At 36.9% G+C, this 21,901-nt stretch overlaps 1 protein-coding gene across 1 annotated transcript; it reads left to right on the top strand.

Moving 5' to 3' along the window:
• The first annotated feature begins 309 nt into the window (after positions 1-309).
• LOC138171958 (alpha-N-acetylneuraminate alpha-2,8-sialyltransferase ST8SIA3) lies at positions 310-14,046 on the top strand. The gene is made up of 4 exons (XM_069101538.1): positions 310-594; positions 2,236-2,358; positions 5,050-5,607; positions 8,189-14,046. Exons 1-4 carry the CDS (start codon positions 416-418, stop codon positions 8,469-8,471), a joined length of 1,143 nt encoding a protein of 380 aa, XP_068957639.1. The 5' UTR covers positions 310-415; the 3' UTR covers positions 8,472-14,046.
• Positions 14,047-21,901: the final 7,855 nt, after the last annotated feature.

Here is a 21,901-nt window from a genome sequence, read left to right as displayed (position 1 = left end):
ATCGAATTGTAACATTATTCCAATCACATTTATCTTGCATCCGCGGAGAGGGATGGCAACCCCACTGGAAACTCGCGGTGTAGAATGAACAGGCAGCGGAGAGGAGACGTAGAACGCAGCCAGCTGCCATTTCGACACCACAGCTCCAGCCCTCCATTTTATTTTTAATTCTTCATTGTCCCTGCTCTCCCTTTCCTAGGGGGTTCGGATTCTCTCTATCTGCCCACCCCCCCCCCTTCGCTATTCCCCCCCCCCCCCGCCCCCCCCCCCCCCCCACACACCCACACACACACACACACCTCTCTAACACACGCACCCCCACGCTCGCCACCACCACCACCCCCCTTCCCTAAGCAGCCGTTTGCAACTCAATGGACCGATTTCTTGGGTTTCACTGACTCACGCCTTCCCCAAGATGAGAAATTGCAAAATGGCCCGGGTGGTTAGTGCACTGGGGCTGGTCATGCTCAGCGTCGCCTTGCTGATTTTATCTCTGATCAGCTATGTGTCCTTGAAAAAAGATAACATCTTCACCACTCCCAAGTACGCCAGTCCGAGAGTGCCCCGAATGTATATGTTCCACGCGGGATTTAGGTAAGTGTGGACATTTATTTTTTTCACTCTCTCTCTCTTTCCTCTGGTTTATTTATTATTTTATATTTGGGGAATTGGGAAAGGGAAGGTCTGGAGCTTGGTGGTGCGGGGAACATAAGCTGAGGAAGGTATTTTGACGTCTCAGAGACACTTTCGCCAAGATAACTGCGTGATCCTCATCACTGTTTAGTATTTAAAGGAAGAAAAAAGCCCTACCCCTAACTACTGGCCAGATCGATCCGATTGATTTTCTACGAGTTTTCAGTATCAGTGTCCCCTCGCTCTCCCCAAAATGGGGGTGATGGTGAGGGGATAAGGGTGATAGAAGGGAAAGAGAGTTGCTATTTGGAAGGGGGAAGGGATGATTCTGTGTGCCTTGTGAGAGCATTCTCCCTACCGCTGGTCTGCAGGGTTCGGCATGGCTGTGGTGACGGTCAGTCCAGGGGCGATTAAATGGCGCAGGCGCTTTGCTTATCCCTCTCTCCCTTACTCCCCCGCCTCCCTACAAAAATTATGAGGGGGTTTGTTAGAAGGACTCCCTTAGGGTTTCTTCTATCTACCCCGTCTATGTTAGCAACCTTCTTCAGGACTACAGCCCCAAGTACTGTATTCCTTTCTCCTTCCCATCCCCTTTCCCGAAAGGAGCCTACAAACTGGAACTAAGCATCTCCAGCCCCAGCCACCACGTCCAAGTCAGTGGGGAAAGGACTGCTTCTTAGTTCTTTAGTTTGGTTCCTTATCAGGTGGTTCTTGTTTTCCCTAGGTACTCTGGCAACTCCCATCCCCGATCTCAGACCCTTCAGTTCTCTTCTTCTTCGAGTCTGTGTGTGTGTGTGTGTGTGTGTGTGTGTGTGTGTGTGTGTGTAGTGGAGGAGTGTCTTGCACACTAAGCAAGGCCTGTATATTGTTGGGAGGAGAGGGGGAGGATGACGGGGTGGGGGGGAGGGGGGGAAGCAAAATCCTGTGGCTAGACTGGCTATTAGATATATGTGTTGCGCCTGAGGGAAGCATTGCCCTATGCTGTCCATCCCTTGATATTCCCGGACCTGAATTAGGCACTAGGAAACCTTTCCCGCCCAATCCCTCAAGTAGTTTACGGCTGCCGCTATACCTCCACAGAGTCTGTGGAAGTTGAAGGAATGGGCCTCCTTTGTCAGGAAATAGTGAATTAAACCAGAAACATTCGATATGGAAGAGGTTAAGGCCCATCTGCACTGTCCTCTGCCTTTCTTCTCCAAAAACAATTAAGTCAGGCCCTGGAGTGTTGAAGTGGTTTGGATTTCTGCCTGGTTTTGTGGGCGGTCGCTGTCCGCGGTGCTGACTCGTTGAGTTACACTGGCTAGGTGCATGCTTTACATTTACTTGCCGTTTTCAGCCTCAGTCCCCCTGTTCTCTATGCTTGACGGCCATTTTAGGATTTCTCCAGTAAAGCAATGAGGATATTAAGTGTATATTTGTTTTTAGTCATATTCCCTTCTTTTTTGTTAAACCAAAGAGAGTCAAAGGAGAGGTAGTTGTTACAGGAGTATAGAGTCTTTTTTTTTTTTTAATGTAGTGCTGTCTAGACCAATTCAGTTGAACTTTAATGGCCTTCTGGCTCTAAAAGCAGAGGCTGATTATTTTACTCATAATTCTTTCCAGGTCACAATTTGCATTGAAGTTTCTAGACCCATCCTTTGTACCCATTACGAATTCTCTGACCCAGGAGCTTCAGGAGAAACCTTCTAAGTGGACATTTAACCGGACAGCATTTTTACATCAAAGGTAGGATAGGAAGAAGGCATAAAAGTAAACTTTTTAAAGTGTTTCTGAATACAATGGTTTGAAGTAATAATTTCCCCTGCTTTCGGTCATATTTGGTATTTTCTTTTGGCCTATACAAAATAGTGACCTGTACTTAATACTAATATTGGGTGCCCCTTCATAAGTAGAAAACAATGTCAAGCATCAGAATTCTGACTAGAGGAAATGGTCTATGTAATTTACATCAAATTTAGTGAAACATTATTTTAAATATCTTCTTTCTAATATGTCCTCACACTAAAATCACAGCTTAAGGTGAAAGTACCAATAAAACATACCCAGTAAGACCAATAAAAGTACCCAAAACCACCAGAAAACTCCAAACAATATGTTGGTCATAATGTATCATCCAAAGAGATCCCAACACAAAAGAGGGTGGGGAATCTCCCAGCAAATTCATACAATTTAAATGTTTATTATTTACTTTCTTACTGAAATGTATGTAATCTACATCATGTGTATTGTTTGGTTAAAATGGAAAGAGAATAATTTCTGCTAATTTGCTACAGAAAATTATAAAGTAAAACTAAGTATATATAACATATGCATACACATGTATATGTATGTTTGTGTGTATATAATGTGATTTCGTTTAAAAATTAGACCCTTGTAGCTTTTAATACAAGAGAAAGTAATCCTAGGTTATTATTATTAGTTATGCTTTACATCAGTCTCATATTTATTAATAATCAAGAGAAAGATGGCATTTGAAATAATTTATTCAATACAGAACTTAAATTTTCAGTATTTCTGGCTTTCGCTCCCTGAATTAAGCTGCTACTTTAGTGGGGTTATTATACTGCTAAATGGAATGTGAGCCATCTAGTGTGCTCATTAGAGGTGTGGAGATTTGTTTTCACAAAGACTTAAGTTTAAGAAACAGTGCAAGGCAGGTTATAGCACCTACCCATCCAGGGCATAATTTTTTGATGTATTAACATGCAATATCCCATAAGAAATAATATGGGAGATTCAACTAAACTCCTTGGTGACATCAAGGCATTGTCCTTAAGCATTATCTTAGGTGACTGTGATTCAGTTTTTAAAATTCAGTATGTAGATATTAGAATGTAATAAAATAAATTCTTTCTAAAAACCTAGATATGGACTTCTATACATACTATTTGGGCTAATAACCTAGAAAATTTTAGTGGGACATGATAATTTTCAACTGGTCAAGTTCTTTACCAAATACTCATCATATTTCCAACTTAATGAAAATGTTCTCTCAATGTTATTATTTAACCTTTCAAAATATTTATTTAAAATTTCCTCACACAAATTCCATTTTTAAGTCAATAACATAAAAAATGAACAAATAACAGAACATATTTTCCCTTTGCCATTGTGAAATTACTTTGAGTAACACTACGTTCTGGATCACATATTTCTCCTTACACAGATTTATAATTCAATAAGTATAATTAAACTAACACACAATCAACTGAGGTGGCTTAGAGACTTGTCTAAAGCATCTACTTTTGGTTCTATTTAAAAAAAAACAGTGGATATTCAAAAGAATTGAGTATTTGGGTTTTTTTTCACTTTATTTTTTTAATTATCAAGTATTTATTTTCTTTACCTCTTACCCTCCCACTTAAAAGAAAAACAAGATCCTTTTAACAGATGTATAAAGCAATAAATTCCCACATATTATTCATGTCATTCTGCATCATGATTCTATTCTCTCTCAAAATGTGAGTAGTATGAATTATCATCATCCTCTGTAACTATGGTTGGTCACTGAATTGATCAGAGATCTTAAGTCTTTCAAATTTGTTTGTTAACTGGATATATTGCGTATATTTCAACATAAAGCAACATGTTACTTGCCTTTCTTAAATACTTTAAATGATTTAGCAACGTAGAATTTGTTGATTTTTTTCCCTCAAAAATCATCATGAAAGCTAAACTGGAATACTGGGCATATTTTCAGTGTTTTGTAATAATTCTTTTTATTTTATTTTAACTTTCTCCAAATAAATTTTGTTTTATATCTCAAAGGACAATATTCCCTAATTTCCTATTTCATTATTCATAAATTCCTTATGAGATTATCATCTCATTTTCATTAAATACTCAACTATCACCTCTGCTATTACCATTTTAATATTTCAATAATATATAATATTGTACTGGTTCTCTCATAGATATTTGGCACTATTTTAGAAAAAAGAGGAAGTAATTGATATGCCTTGTGTACTGCAATCCAATAGCAAGAAGGCAGTCCCACATAACAAAGGCCAGATCTCTGACTTAAACGAGTAACATGATTACCCAATGACAGATAGAGTTGTATCCCATGGATTATTTGCTGGCACAGATTGAACCTGAGTCACCTTTTCTTTTTCCACATCCTCAAATTAAGGCACAAAACAGGTATATAATAGCTACTGTTAGCATATCGTCAGTCCCAAATTTTATTATCAAGAAAGGAGACCATATTTAGAATGCTGGACCCAAGGACTAACATGATCCTATAATATGATGCTGGTCTCCTTCCAAAGACCATGATAGCAATCAATAGATTTTTTTCATTGGTTCAAGATTCTTAAGATTATTTTCTGAATGAAACAGTAGCATAGAAGAAGTAAAATTGAAAAATCAATTGTTTTGAATGGGATACATTTAATGAATTTCTTTTTATTTTAGGAAAGAGATTCTTCAACATGTCGATGTAATAAAAAATTTTTCTTTGACCAAGAATAGTGTTCGGATTGGACAGCTGATGCACTATGATTATTCCAGCCATAAATATGTTTTCTCTATTAGCAATAATTTCCGATCACTGCTTCCAGATGTGTCACCTATTATGAATAAGCATTATAATATTTGTACTGTGGTTGGAAATAGTGGGATCCTGACAGGGAGCCAATGTGGACAAGAAATAGATAAATCTGATTTTGTTTTCCGTTGCAATTTTGCCCCCACCGAGGCATTCCAAAAGGATGTTGGAAGGAAAACCAACCTTACCACCTTCAACCCTAGCATTCTGGAAAAGTATTACAACAATCTTTTGACCATTCAGGATCGTAACAACTTTTTCCTCAGTTTAAAAAAGCTTGATGGGGCAATCCTCTGGATCCCTGCATTTTTCTTCCATACTTCAACAACTGTCACCAGGACACTAGTTGATTTTTTTGTCGAGCACAGAGGTCAGTTAAAGGTCCAATTGGCTTGGCCTGGAAATATAATGCAACATGTCAACAGGTGTGTATATTTTACTGCATCTAATACATCTTTTGCTCAGATAGCAATTTAATCTCTTGATCTATGGTGGGAGGGTCATTCACAATTGGTTGCTATGGAGAGTTTACACAAATGGTTATTGGACCAACTTGTAACTAGCAATTGGAATCATTTTAGCTTGTCTCCTAATTTAAGCTACTAAGAACCAAAGGACAAATTGGTAAATTGTCTCCTTTGCTCTTCTCTATTCAATCTCTATTCATGTTGAAAAGCCTAACAACCAGTAAAACATGTTTTGAGTCTATTTCCCTCATTTTATCCAGTTTGTTGGGCATGGCATAGGCAAAGCCCAGATAAAGCAAAAAACCTGGAGAATCTGCAAATTTTACAATCAACTTCAGTATAATTGAGAGTTAAGATTTAAACACGGGTGAATAATGTATTATTGGTCATCTTCTAATCCCATACCACATCTTCTAATGATGAAAAACTTTCTTTGAATCATTTCTCTAAGTCAGTATTCTCCAGGTACTGTTCCCAAATAAGAGTAATTTATATGTGAACTCTTGTAGAACAGAAGCCACAGCAGTTGTTTTTTACTCAGGGTAGAATAATCATTTCATATGTTTTCTCAAACTTACTACCTTTCTTCAAATTTTCTACCTGCATTCAAAAATGTCTAAGTTTTATGTTACCATGTGAGTGAGTAAGAATAAGTTATCAATTAATTCTTTAAGAATCATTCATGGGGCGGCCAGGTAGCACAGTGAGTAAGAGTACTGGCCCCAGTGTCAGGATGACTTGGGGATTGAATCTGCACTCAGACACTTAGCACCCACCCAGAAACACCTGGCCGTGTAACCTTGAGCAAGTTACTTAACCGCAATTGCTTAAAAAAAAAAAAAAGTAATTCATTTTCAAGTCATTTACCATATGAATGATGGAAGCACTGGATTCAGGAAAGTTAAATGTGTTGGAAGAGAACACATTCTTTATACTAACTTGTGCAAAAAAAATAAAGCAGGAAATTGATGAGTTTTCTGTTTAACTTAATAAATGAAAATGGGCAATTGAGTGGCTGCTGGTCAGAAGAGAAGAAATGGAATCCATTACCTGCTCCTGTCTATAACTACCTCCTTCACAAACATCCCTTGCTTGACTTGCCCAAACAATCTGTAAAAGCCAGGGCCCATAATCTTTCTAAAACCAATAAAACAATGTATTCATGTAAGTGTACATATATACACACATTTATACACATACACATATTATGTGTAGATGTATATAGAAATATATGCACTGTGTGTTCCCATGTTCCAGCAAAAAGTCAGGTGACAAAGTGACAGGAGTCCTGCCAGCTTCCTGTCAAGGAACTAATACGAATGCATGGGAAGGAACTAACTAGACTCATCCAATGTAAGAAAATGCCAGAAAGGCCCCTGTGTCTTAGGAGCACATGCATCCTTAGACATGGGTAATGTTCCATTCATTCATATATTCAACAACTGTTTATTAAGTTCCTACTATGTGAAAAAGCACAGAGAGTATAGGAGAGAGTATTGGACTGAAAGTCAAAAAGACCTGGCCTTATATTTTGCTTTTGAAATTTAATATCTGTGTGAGCCTGGAAAAGTCACTTGACTTTTATGTTTTTCAAGCAATTCCCTAAGACTTAGCTACTAAGTCATATTGCTAGTTATAGATGAGTTTCCTTCAGAGCTCATATTGAGCACAACCTCCTACGTGAGATCTTTCCTGATCCACCCCCACCCAGACGCTAATGCTTTCAATGTAAAAAGGTTCCTTGTATTTTTAAAAAATATTTTTTCTATAAATATATGTATATACATGTCTCACTGGATAGAATGCAAGCTTCTTGAGAACCAGAACCATTTTATTTTCATCTTTTCATGGTGTCTAGTACATAATAGGTACTTAGGAAATGTTTATTGATGAACTGATTGATCTACAGTGGTGGAGAGAGTTACTAAACCTGGAGTACCTCACCATGTCAACATCAAATATTCAATAATAATAATAATAGCTAATATTTGTATGATACTTTTAAAGTTCTGAAGGCACTTTACATTTGGTCTCAGTTGATCTCACAATAACCCTATGAAAAGATGCTATTCTCATTCCCACTTTATGATTAAGAAAACTGAAGCTGAGAGAGGTCAAGTGACTTGCCCTAGGGTTACCCAGAAAGTGCCTAAGGCAGGAATCAAAGTCAGGTCCTCCTCACTTGAGGTCTAGCATTCTATCCACTGTACTACCTTATTGCCTCAAGTACAGGCAAAACACTGTGTTACTGACTAACTATAGTTCTTTCCACATAGTAGGCAGTTAATAAATGAAGTATAAAACAAATTTGTTTGCCGTCTCATCCACTGTCATAGTAGTCTCTTTTTTTTTGAAAGACCCTAAGACATTGGAATCTTAAAGCACTTTCAGGACAGAATTCTGCAAGCCCTAACTTGAATAGCAGACCTTACCCTCTCTGAAATCCACCTATCACCTAGCTAAGCTGAGGCATGTTGACCTGTCACATTGTGACACAAAGCCTCAGTTGCTAAATCAGTATGTGCTTATTATTCTACAGGTACTGGAAAAACAAACGGTTGACACCCAAACGGCTGAGCACAGGTATTCTTATGTACACCCTTGCATCTGCAATGTGTGAAGAGATCCACTTGTATGGATTTTGGCCATTTGGATTTGACCCCAACACTCGGGAAGACCTTCCTTATCATTACTATGACAAAAAAGGAACCAAATTTACAACTAAGTGGCAGGAGTCCCACCAGCTTCCTGCCGAGTTTCAGCTACTATACAGAATGCATGAGGAGGGACTGACCAAACTGACTCTGTCACATTGTGCCTAAGAACTTCAAACTCGAAGTGCCAAATGATTGTCTTTAAAGTGCCCCAAACCAAATTGAATATTCTTCAAAAGTAGAGCCCTTTTAGGGTCACATGTTTACTAAAACTATTTTCCACAGCTTAAAAAGTCAAGATGTTCTCTATTGCCCTGCCCACTGGTCTGCAAGGGTCTTAGCACATTTAGCAAGGCCAACAAAACTCCACTTTTTTGAGCTGTAAGAACCTTGAAGGAATTGATGAAAGAAATTTTACATTTATAGCTATGCTATTAAATATATGTTTTAAAGTATTTTCATATTGATATTTTAGCAGCAGAAAAACTGCTGTCTATTTTGAGCATTCCGTGCTAAGTAGAACTAGAGACAAGGCACCTAAGGAGAGATTTGAAAATGGCCCCCTTCACTCCTTTGCTAGAGAATTCCAGTCCTCTACTCCCTTCTCCATGTTATTTTCTACCAGAGATTTGGAACTGTCAAGGTGAACACCTGCATATCATGGAGAGCAGAATTTTCTGTGATTCCAAGTATGTACACGTATATAAAAACTAATATTAAAAATTTGCCTTTGTTCCCTTCCCTTTATATTTCCCCCTAGGTGGTCCCCTTTCCTACCCAGAGTCCTAGTTCTGCATCATATTATTGTGGCTAACTTAAGAGGAATCTCTGTTTAACATTATGTTCAAACTCTTTAAATTGGTAATAGAGAAAAAAACTGATTTCCATAGCCAACCTACTTCCCTCTCTCTCTTTGCTGTGTGGGATTTTCTTTTGCTTATTTAATTGCCTTTTCCACTGTGGGTTACGTGTTTGCTTGATGCATTCATGACAATGAGTAACTTTGATGCTTCCATCCAATTTCTTTTCAAACTGAATAAATTATAATACATTTATGTTACCTTCTTTTTCTACAGAAAACACCCCTTGTCAGATGCTCATGAGCTGAACTCCCCTGCAGTTCAGATCATGAGCTCTGAATCTAAATGGACACATAGTATGTCTCTTACTATTTATTACACAGGAAGCTAAAGATATGAGTAGCTTCTTGTACTTGGTTGGCCACTAGCAAAATAGCAATTGATTTTGTAAGGTACCAAGGGTGTTTAAACCTGGGCTTCATTCAGAGTCCTTTAAGCTGAACTGGATAGTGGTTCTGAGAGGTTCTCAGAATGCAGCCAGTCACTATTATTTTTGGTGTTCAGGCCCTCTGAGAGGTGGAAGATTACTTATTAGCACACAATTGCTCCAATGAGTGTGTTTAACCTAAACTGCTTTGTCACATGAAATGGCCCACTCAGGAGCTACAAAGCCATTAGGATGATGTTCTCTAGATCAAAGAATGTTGGAGAATCATAGAACTTTTTGGACTGTCTAATGCCCCTCCCATGGTCAGGTCAGACCTGGACCCTGAATATACAGTGTTCAAACTTTTGTCACATCTAGCAGTTCTAGTTGACAGTGTCTCCATGTCTAGCATCTCATTTTGTTCCAAAAGAAGTGTGAATTTCTAGTCTTTCTTTACCAAGTGAATCCTGGGTCTTATACTCCTCTTTCCAATAGATCCAGATCAGATATGTTATAGCCACAATTTGTGAATTATTCAGGAGGAAAAAGTTGAGCAATTTGGGCAATCACAGGATCTTGGACAAAATTATCTTCTAAGTGAAGCTGTATAGACCCTACCATGAGGACACACACGGCTTTGGTCCTTCCATTTTTCATTATTTCTAATGCAGCCATAGAAATCACCATCTCTCTAGATCACTGGTTTCTTCCTGAATGGTTCTTTGTTATTCTAGTCTGGGCAGCAGTCTGGCCAAATGGAAGTTAAATTTTAATATGGTATTTCTTCTTTCTTTTCTAAATGCCAATCAAGCACATTTATAATCTGTATGTGGGAGACAGCTCACTCTTTCCCATAAATCACATCTAAATTTTTTGCGTTCCCTGCTCTGCAATGTTAGAAATGTGATTCAAAAATAATTGCTGAGATAGAAGAATCATATCAGGGCCCTTCTTTGATGTGTAGATTATATCTAAAAAGAACTCTAAGCTCAGCTCTGAAAGATACTGCACACACACTGCCTGAGCCGAGAGAGATAGGCTGTTTGGGTTTTGTTTCCTCCAGAGAACCACTCAAAGTCATTATGATCAGAGCTTTTTTGCTCAAGTCAGAAATTAGCCAGTGGAAAATCTGAGAGATTAGTATATGTCTGAGGAAGATGACTTCACTGAGGGCAATATAACTCTAACTGTAACTATATACATATATGTGTGCATATATACTTATATGTGTATATATTCAGATAATGTAATATTCTCATTATGGAGAGAGTATGAATGATGATCACCTGACTGGAGGAGAGAAAAGATGGCTAGACATTTCAGGATAAGGAGCAACCACAGAAAAACCCTTTCATTGGAAGAATATTCATGTTATTTTTCAATCCTACCCTCCAATGTGATGAACTATAGAACGATTCTCGGAATCTGGCAGAGACTTAGCCTGTTCTTCGGCTGTTCTATTCAAATTGTTGTGCCCCTGACTACATTGTGTGGGCCAAGTTTCCACTGTGCAACAAAGATTGGCAGGAGACTTTTCCTGCATTCCCAATTGCCCAATACCTGAATTAGGGAAGAGGTTCAATTCTCACACAGGTCAGAAGATTTGGATGGTGAAACTTTGAACCACAATATGGCTAATAGACCTTTGTACAAGAGTAAACAGCACAAATAAAGAAAACCACACTGGTCAGAAGTAAGAAATCTAACTCTGACACTGATCAATTGACAATCATCATAGAGAGGTTATCTAGACCTTGTAAAGGACTTACTTTGGGGAAAATGTAAAGTGGTCTACAAGATTCTGAAAAAGTTCATTTCAATCCTGGCCCCCATCATACTTTCAAATTAAGCTACTGAAGGAACTATTTCTGATGTCATTTTATCAGTTTAACTAGAAATCAAAATATTAACAGGAAGGCTTTTGTTGTTGTTTAGTCATTTTTCAGTCATGTCCAACCCTTCATGGCCCCTTCTGGGGTTTTTTCATAACAAAGATACCGAAGTGGATTACCATTTCTTTCTCTGGATCACTTTACATATGAAGAACTGAGGCAAACAGGTTACATAATTTGTTTAGGGTTACCCAGCTAGTTAAGTATCTGAGGCTGTGTTTTTACTGAACTCTTCCTGATTCCAGGCTCTGCACTGTAATCATTGTGTCACCTAGCTGCCCCTTATGGGAAAGGCTACATTCCTAGAATTCTAGGACTAGAAAGGGCTTGAGAGGCAGGAAGATCTTAAGCTGAGAGCTGAGCCTTTTTTCCCCCTTTTTAGAGTTTTGATATATTTCATAGAATTAATTTCATTGGCAATTCTAAGTGTTTTATTTTACACACTTAAAAAACATTCTGAGAAGGGGTCTATAGGCTTTACCAGCTTGCCAAAAGAACCTATGACACAAAAATTTTAAGAACGTTGCTCTTGGACAAGTTCTATTCTAGCTATTCCAGAAAAACAATCATCTATTCTTCTCTTAAAAACCTGTAAAGAAAAACATTTCACAATGTTCTTTTCTGTTTTCTTTATAACTGTTACAGGAAGTCCTTCTTGCTGTTCTCCCAGCATTCCCCTACCCCTGCAACTTAACCATTAACCTCTTGAACTATATGTAGAAGAAGTAGAGGAAAACTGTTCACCATTAAAATAACAATATCATTTTATGAACTTAAATACGGTTACAAAACCTGAGTCTAGACAACTACAGACAAGTCATATTTGCCCCAAAGAGCTAATGTATGCAAAAAGATCCTACTTGGGAATGTTTGGGAAGGAGCAGGAAGGGCCTCCAAGATTCCTGACTATTTCTGGATTTATATTGATTGGATTTACTATGAGAGAGGTGATAATTTCTCAAATCCCTATGAATTGAGGACAGCTATTTAACACTCAGATTTTGTATTTCCTTTGCCATCTCTATCCAAGGCTGTTACTCTAGTTATTCAAACTTTAGCTTTTCAAAGAACCCAGTTCCAGATTCTGGGTCAGATTCTACCAAAGATCTACCAAGATTTTCTTTATCTGACACCAATACAAACTCAATTCAGTACAAAACAAAAACAAATCAATGAAATTGCCTTTGTGTAGAAAAAGCAAGCAGATGATTGTGAGTTGTTTTTACATTTCAATAAGTTGTTCAAATAGTTGTTCATGTGCATAGTCATTGACCCCAAATCTGGCCAGAGTTCTGAATATGTGGTATCAAGCAATCCATTCCATTAAAAAGCAACAAACACATAACTAAAGATTACACTGGTTTGCTTGATCAGCCACTGCTTTTGTTATGTTTTTTTTTTTCAGCACAACAGCTGTAAGCTCAATAAAATAATACAAATATTTGTAAGTTCAGTAGAATAATATAAAGCTTAATGTAATTGTGGTACCATGTCCCAAATTAGCTCAAGTGTATGGCACTAAACAGTTGTGCCAACAAGGGTATGCAGTGAGGAGAGAGATGCCCTGTGCTCAAGACAATAGCAACCCATTGTATATCTGAAGACTGAGTTAACATTCATTCTGGAGAAAAGACAGCTAGCTTTTTCTCTTAGAATTTACTGATAGCTGATAGATGAAAAGGTATTTCCACTGCCTTTGGGATGAGCAGTCATGATGTGTCACCTCAGATGACAAAGAGGTCCTTGAGATGCACAAAGGGAGCAAGGTATTTAAGGCTGGATGGGACCTTAAATATCATCTAATCAACCCCATCATTTCACATATGAGCAATATGAAGCCGGTAGGGGTGATTTGACTTGTCCAAAGTCAAACAGCTAGTTAATGAAGTAGTGCAGTAATTCTAGCCAGGATTAGAATTTAGGTCTCTTACTTTCCAATATGAAGAAAAGATAAGTCAAACATTACTTCCTCCACCCAAAAGCTTAGGATTAGTGAAAAGATGATCTTGATTTTAGATCTCTGAAATACAAGAAACACAACTTATAATGACTAGAAGGGAGCAAAATTTCAATGATGCTTTTTGTGTTGATATCTTTAAAATTTCTGCAAAGCAGAAATAAGGAGGGAACGTAAAATCATAACTTTTAAATGCGGGTCATTTGTGTTTTGATCAGTTTCATAAAGAAAAAAACTGACTAGTGGTATTCAGTACATTTTCCAATTTTCTGGAAACTTTCTCTCTTCAAAATCTATTAATAGGGGCAGCCAGGTGGCTCAGTGAGTAAGAACACCGGCCCCAGAGTCAGGAGACCCAGGATCAGTTCCGGCCTCAGATACTTAGCACACAAACAAAAAAACTGGCCTTGTAACCTTGAGCAAGTTACTTAACGCCAATTGCTTTAAAAAAAAACACACACACACAAAATCTATTAATGAACAATGATAAAAATTTCTAATATAGTTTTCCAGGTTCACAAGAGCCCAGGTGGATATGCAAATTCTTTGACAGTCAACCACATTCTCTACTGAAAGAAGAGATAGGTCCATGGAAAATTACTATTATGGAAAAACTATATTTGTTACTTTCTCTTTCAGCTGAAAACTGAGAACTTAATTCTCTGTTTATTTTAATAAAACTTTGATATAATTTTTAGTAATATGTATAAATAATCTGAACCTTGAAAAGTAATCATGGTTTTGTACTGATGTCATTATATGCTACCTCCAGTGGCACCTCTCAAGGGTAAGAAATTACTTTTATTAATGCCATTCATATTGTAAATTTTTCCTAGAACATTATTTGACTACCACAAAGAAATATGCTAATATAAATGAGTGCTCTAAGAATCTAGCACATAGATTGCTTCTACACATGCAAAATGGAAGACTAATTCAATTGTCTATGTAATTGAAACTCCCTTAATCTATTTGTTGCATTATAATTGCTTTTGACAAATGAAAGATTGTGTGTGTGTGTGTGTGTGTGTGTGTGTGTGTGTGTGTGTGTAACCTCCATTCTCCACATTGTTCTGAATGTGTAGGCCCTGTCCAATGGATCAACAGGCAAGGTATTGGCTATGACTATGTGGAAAGAATAAGTAGGCTGCTGCACTGCAAATTCTGGGAGGCTAATGCAACATGGTCAGTCGAATTAATCAATGTGGATGCTCCACAGCCAGATCAGCCCTAAAGTGACCTGATTCAATCATTACAATGACTAAAGCAACCAATTCTGCCTTCTCTACTCAGGTCCTCCCACATTTTAAAATTTAAAATGCAGAATACTTCATAATATTATTGTCAAAGTGAATTTATGATATTTTATTTTTATCTGGTTGCTTAATATTGAAAGTGTTTATTTTTAAGTAGATTTTTTTTACCTTTAGAAATGCCCATTAATTTGTTGACCTTGAATGGAAGACCAGTGAAGAATATGTCATAGAATAACAAATTCCATGCTAAGAGAGGACAGGAACCACATCTCAGTGATCTATGTAGCTTCCTCATCATAGTGCTTTACCTATGTGTGGACTTAATAGATAAGTCAATGGGAAGTAATGAATTATATTCCTTCACTGAGCTATTGGATAAAAATTTTATTTGATACCTCCAATGCTATTGTGATACACAACCAGACATATAATTTTACCAGTTTCAAGTTGGTAATTAGTTAGTAAATGGCCAATTGAATGAAAACTTTCAAAATGTTTAGCAATAAAAATTCACCAAAATAATGCAACTATTTGGACTACATGTATGTGTTTTCTGAAGTAATCTGTCATCCATTGATTGATAAACAATTTGGAACTGGTTCGGTTCTGCTTGAATGATTGTGTGCATAGACATAATCCAAGTGTGCTCCATAACTCTCTCTTTGTTCTTGTATTTCCTTCATAGGTTTGAAAGTATTTTCTAAATATCAAATGAAGCTTTCAAGTGATAGGAGAATATAATTAGGCCTCTGATATATGGGTAAATTGAGATTCATGGGAGTTAAGTACTTCACAGAATCATAAGATTTTTAGAGCCAAAAGAGACCTAAGGCCATCTAATCCAGAGCCTTTATTTTACAGATAGGAAACTAAGATTGAAAGATTAATGCTTTACTAAAGTTATAGAACTAGTCTGGGTAAAAGCCAGGACTAGAATCCGGGTCTCATTAAGCTCAGTCTACTACATGATGCTGCCTCACAATCTCATGCTAAAGACACAATAATTTTAATGAAGAGTTGGTTATTCCAGGTTCATTGGCAGGCTCTTCATTATAATTCCATTACAAGATCATAAACATGAAGACAGGTTTTATTGAAGATAAAAGTATCTATTGAAATATAAATATCTTTCATAAGTAACCACTACAAAAACAAAATACAGAGATGCTCAATAATTCTGTCACCTTGAAGCCATTTCAAGTTTAAATTGCAGGCTAGTCACAGAACCTGGAATTGGTCTTCAAAGACATGATTCCTTATTGCCCAAGAATATTCCTTAAAAATAAAAGTTCTGGGTGGCTAGGTAGTGCAGTGAATAGAGCACCAGCCCTGGAGTTGGGAGGACCTGAGTTCAAATCCAGCCTCAGACACCTACACTTACTAACCGTATGACCTTGGGCAAGTCACTTAACCTCAATTGCCCCTCCAAAAAGCAAAAGATGAAAAAACAAAATAAAAGTCCCTTGGACCAGAACAGAGACTTTCAGAAAGGAGACTCCAGGAAGCTTAAACATAAACACTAACATAGGGTAACTATGGTCTTAGTTTGTATTAGTTACCTTTAACAAGCATAACAATTTACCTCTTGAATTGGAAACATATTGGAATAAGAAAACATAATGTTAGGGGAAACTATAATATAGAAGGCATTTATTTCCAGAGAGGGGAAAACAAGAAAGGGGAAGTTGGCTAAATAAAATTACAATATGGCTTTATAATGGTGAATCATGGCTATAATATATAATGATGCTATCAAAAAATGAGGGATAGTATGGTAAGAAAGAAATTGCCCTTAATGTGGAGTCTGGAGAGCTAGGTTAAAATCCCACCTTAGATATTTCCTAACATATATGTGATCATGGTCAAATCAATTGACACTTCTGAGCAATTTCCTCAACTGAAAATGTGCTGCCTACTTCACTATGTAAATCAGAGTTATTTTTAAGTGAAGTTGGCTAGAACCCTGCTATCTGTGTAGGGCCTGCCTGAAACTTTGAGAAAATAATCAGTATATCTAATTCCCACTTTTAATTAGTTTGTTGGACAATTCTTTTATAGTCCTGAACATACAAAGACTTGTCTTAATGAGAGTAACTAAAGGCTTCATTACTTCCCCTCAACCAAGTTCTAGGAACAATTCCCAACAAATTCTCTTTGTTGTAACAATTTCAAGTTGAGTGCACATGAACCAAGAAGAAACTGATAAAGGAACTGAGAGCATCACTAATCTGTTCTTGACCTTCTTCCCAGTTCTCCCTTTTTCTGATTCTTCAATCTTTTCATTCAGGATTGACAAAAATCACAATGTAACTTTTTGCTAACTGGAAAAATTGCTGTCCCTTTGAAATCTGACTATGTCAACTCACTCCAAAGCTGAAAAAATTCTCATTAGACTAATGAAGACCCTAATGTCTTCAGAATGTGATTTAGTCAAGCTGCTTGGTTATTGACTTGATTAGGTCACTTTCTAGTCTATAAGTATGACATTTCCTAGTTTAAATTCTTCAGTTTCACTGCCAATCACAACTAGTGTCAGAAACCACAGCAAAATGAATGACAACCATGTTGGGATCATGCTTCTGTCTAATATTCTTTCATCTGGAAATATCCATCTCTTCTTTTCCTCTACTCCATGATCTTTCTCCTCCCTCCTCACTCTCTGTGGAAATTAAATGCTTATCCATGAAAGCAAGATTCAGAGGCATTTAGAAAAGAGAGCACTGAGAAAAATGCAAAGAAGATGGAAATACCTTGGAGAACGTACAACTGTATGCCCATTAAATGTATTTAATGTAAATATACAATTAATGTATGCCCATTAAAACAATGTCCTCAATCCTATGACCTGACTTTCTATCCTTCTGGATTTCCACTTGTCTTCAACATTCTTCATTTTTCCTACTGTGTGGAAAGCCTCATTAAATGAGGACCACTCCAGATGAGACAAATTGTTAATAGGAGCACAATATGTTGGAAAGGCACCATTTGGTGATTCACCATCATTAACTTTTTTGGCGATGGGCTTCATCTTGTCATCTGCTATGATATTTGAATTTCTCAGGGCAGCTCTTTAGACCCTGGATAATATGATAGCTATCTATCTATCCCATCTATCCTTTCATTCTGCCAGTGTGGAAAGGAAATGATTCTACGTCGATATGTCCAGATTGCCTATTGAGCACTTAGAAATGAGACATCCTAGCAATTTGAGAACATGAACTCAGTTTTTCAAATTAAAAGTTTTTTCTTTTTTTTTTAGTGAAACTCATTCATAAACTGATTTTAATTAAATGTTTGTGGAAAGCAATGCTAGGAATATTACATAATTACTGAGATATGGTGACTGGCCAGATTTCTCATTCTGTGTATTTTAGATTAGAGCAAATGCAGTTAAAGCATGTATTAAAAGATATAATATGATTTCTGTGCTTGTATAAATAGAAATTATTGGTTTCTATAAGCAAAGGGGTTTTCAGGGGAATTATAAGATGTTCTAATTTAAATTGAATTTTTTCTGCTTAAACAAATCATATTTCATAATTATGTTTAAAAGATAAGAGCATTTTTTTACTAGTTGTCTAGGAGAAACACTAATAATAAAAAATTAGCAGAGTTTTTTTCTTCTTCAAACTGAATAAGTTGTGCAAGTGTTTCATAAATGCCTTAGATTCCTATCTAAAAGTATCCAAAGATGGATTCTAATCTTTGTAATTCTCAAAACATAAATTGTGGCATAGATGCTAAATAAACCCTCATTGTCAGTTCCTCTTCCCAACCACCAAAGAGAAAGTCCTGTGTTGGTAGAATGTTGGGCTCTGACAGTTGTCTATTCTTTCAATTATCCTGCACAGAAAATCACATCTTCAAGAGCAAATCACTGCAGAGCAAGTTAGGGTTAGAAGCAAGATAGGGTTAGAAATTAGGAATATGTATTAGTGGATGAGGGTCTTTGCCTTTGAAAAGAGCCATAGGAAGGCACGTTTTGTTGACTAGCCCCTGTGCTTCTCCCAAGTCCCAGAATGAATAATGATCATAGTAGAGGCACTCTTGGCTTTTTCAAGGAATCCAATTCTTATCTCTATTTTATATGAAAAAGCGCCCATGCCATTGTGTTTGTGCAACCAAGTTCTAAGAACTTTTGATGATATGATTAGATTTAAGCATTAAATCCCAACAAATAACCCAGAAATTTACTTTGGATATCAATGAAGAATTAAATGCATCTTAAAATGGGATCAAATCCTTCAAATGTATGGAAAATTTTACTACAATAGCCTTTTTTGACACTAAAAGAACCATGTGAATTGTCTCATTCAGCCTCATTTTACAGACAATAAAACTAAAGCTCCCTGAAATGAAATGATTTGTCCAAGGTCACACAACTGGTAGTGTAAGGGCAAGAGCTTTCTGTCTAGGTTTTGTTCTCCTGCATTACTTTTACTAACTTGGATGACATATACTTCTAAAATTTCAATATGCTCAACTTTCAATTCTAATCCCTTTAGACTAAAAAGAAACAGATTTTGTAGATATTATCATTAGATCCCTCCATGAGTCCTATCCCAGATGCCCTAGAAAGCTGAGTTTGAAATCTTGAGTAAGAACTAAAACTCCTCAGAAGTTCTTTTCCACAGGTCACAGCCCTGGGCAAACTAGGAGGTACATCGTTAGATACATATCAAATTAAATTTGTTAGAATATAATTAACATTTGTTAAGCACCAACTGTATATGCTTCATGGAGCTATTCAAATGGAAAGGATTTTGTTTTTATCCATGGCAAGAAATTCTGGATGCAGATGAGTTGCTGTTTGTTGTATAATTCTTTTATATTTGGAGATGTGTTGCCTTTCTTTTTTGCAATCTTAGAATGTTCAATAATGAAAGAAACATCAGAGATCATCTGGTCAGCTCCCTCATTTTGTGAATAAGGAAACTAAGTCCCAGACTGGCATTGGCAGAACTACAATGGAGGGAACCTTACTCCCAGGCCAGTGCTTTTTCATTTCACCACACTGCCTCCATTATTTTTAATGGAATGTTAAGACAATCTTTTTGTGAGGACAGAAACAAGAGAAAAGAGTATTTTATGTTGCTTTTCTCTAATTGATTTCCTTCAACTTAACCTCTTTATTTTTAGCATTTTTAAGAAAACCTTACATAGATAAAGAATTTAGGGGGAAAGTGTTTATAGGATTATTGTGTTCTCTTTCATTTTAAAGTTTTAGGTAGCAGTATTACCAAAAGACCTGGAGTGGGAAAACAATGAATGTAAGTGATTAAAGAACAAGAAGCATGTCAATGAATGGGAAAGTCTTGTTGCTATTATCACACCATGCAGCTCACCTGTTCATGGGAATTGTTTTTGAAAATGGTATTTGAGAGATTAGAGAATGGCACTGAGGATTTCATCCTTCTACATCACATCAGGAGGCCTTTTTCCATTTGGAAGAGCCTGAGTCCCTTTGGGATCAGAGCCTCATCTCAGGTGATTGGCAGTCAAAATTGCCCTTGAGACACTTGATGCCTGCATCACCAGTAAGATTTTGAGGTCTGCATGAAGTAGCCAGTGGAGCTGGACTATATTTGATGCAGTGTGGTGTACACATGTGTAAATATTTGGTCATTTTGGCAATCAAGGACTATCTTTCTTATGTAGAGATAACTGTGTGTGTATTGTGACTGTAGCTTGTGAAGAAAATACTGTTGATTCACTTTGAATCTTTCCAAAATGTAACTGTTGAGTATGAATGTGCCTGCAACATTGCCTCATGTGCCAAACACACAGTGCTGAATATGGTGTTTTTAAATAAACTGTTTTATTGTGCATTGAAAAGTAACTAGGTGCCTTGGTCTTCTTTTTTGTTGTCATTTTCTTTTTTTTAATCAATCATCAATAATCAGAAAAATCTCAAGAGAGAAAAAGCAGGTAAGGAGATTGTATAAGAAGGCATAAGCTTCTACTATAAGCAGTATACTATTTTGTGTGTGTGTATATATATATATATATGTATGAACACACAAATGTAATATATATGCATGTTTACACATAGATTTGTGCGTAGGTAAGCTTATATATGTATATACATTTTGCGACATTTTGTGACATACAAATATATATATACATTTATATATATATATACATATATATATATACTTATGCAAGCTTACCTACACATGGATAGATAGATGATTTAACCAGGTAGTATTAAATTGCTCTTTTTTTTTTTTTTACCTTTTTGATACCTCCCTTCTCTTCTTTCTGTTCAGCTTTTAAAATGCTTTAATGACGCTCATTTTTGTGCCCAGACAGTTCAAGATGCTCTCATGTGAGGGCCTGCTTTTTGCCCCACATACCCACTGTTTTAACATCTTCTTTTTCTTCTTTTTTTTTGCTTTTTGGAGGGGGTAGGCAGGGCAATTGGGGTTAAGTGACTTACCCAAGGTCACATGGCTAGTAAGTGTTAAGTGTCTGAGGCCAGATTTGAACTCAGTCCTCCTGACTCCAGGGCTGGTGCTCTACTCACTGTACCACCTAGACACCTTGTTTTAATGTCTTCTTGATGGTATAAGTTTTTGTAGTTCATTATATTATCTGGGTTGTTACTCCATAAAGGTCTGACTGCCTATATGCTAGTAACAAATATTTAATCAGCCAAAAAGAAAGAGGCCATAATCCCAGAGCTAAAACAAAATCCAAAACAAGCTTGGAAGAAACCAGATTAATTGTCCTGCTCATTCAAATTCTCCTCTAGTCTGACATTCTCTGTCGGTGTTTCCATGCAATTCTAATAGATGAAAGCTGCTGAGCCAAGGCACAATTGGGGAGACAAATGGCAAGAAGACATAGTCCTACCTTTGTGGAACTTATAATTTAGTAGAAGGAAATTACAAGAATGCCTCTGGTAGGAGGTAGAGTGTCAGAAGAGAGGAGCCATGAAGAGCTACATAGGTCTGGAGGAAATACACTACAGTAGATGGATGATATCAGCAAAAGCTTCATGAAACTGATAGCATTTGAACTGGACTTTGAAGGATAGGAAAGTTTTCGGTGGGTCTGGAGAGGGAATTCTGGGTGGAGTGAAAAGCATAAAAGTCTGTGAATATGGGAGGGGGAAAGGTATATTAAGGAAAGAGCAGTTGCCTTGTCTGACTGACCTATCCAATATGAAGGGGAGGGTAGAAGGAGAATAAGACTGAAAGGAGATTTGGGATCATGTTTTATATGGTCTTGCATGCCAAACTGAGGCATTGAAGAAATATTGAA

Source organism: Petaurus breviceps, unplaced genomic scaffold (assembly GCF_028583685.1).
Source record: "Petaurus breviceps papuanus isolate PSGF00001 unplaced genomic scaffold, PetGlider_PUasm1.0 128, whole genome shotgun sequence".
NCBI lineage: Eukaryota > Metazoa > Chordata > Mammalia > Diprotodontia > Petauridae > Petaurus > Petaurus breviceps.
Note: the sequence above shows the minus strand (reverse complement) of the source record. Positions and strands in the feature narration are given on the sequence as shown.

Coding starts and splice junctions, on each gene's coding strand:
- LOC138171958 (XM_069101538.1), top strand. CDS start 416: ATGAGAAATTGCAAAATGGCCCGGGTGGTTAGTGCACTGGGGCTGGTC. Junction 595..2,235: donor ATGTTCCACGCGGGATTTAG/GTAAGTGTGGAC, acceptor AATTCTTTCCAG/GTCACAATTTGCATTGAAGT. Junction 2,359..5,049: donor ACAGCATTTTTACATCAAAG/GTAGGATAGGAA, acceptor TTTTTATTTTAG/GAAAGAGATTCTTCAACATG.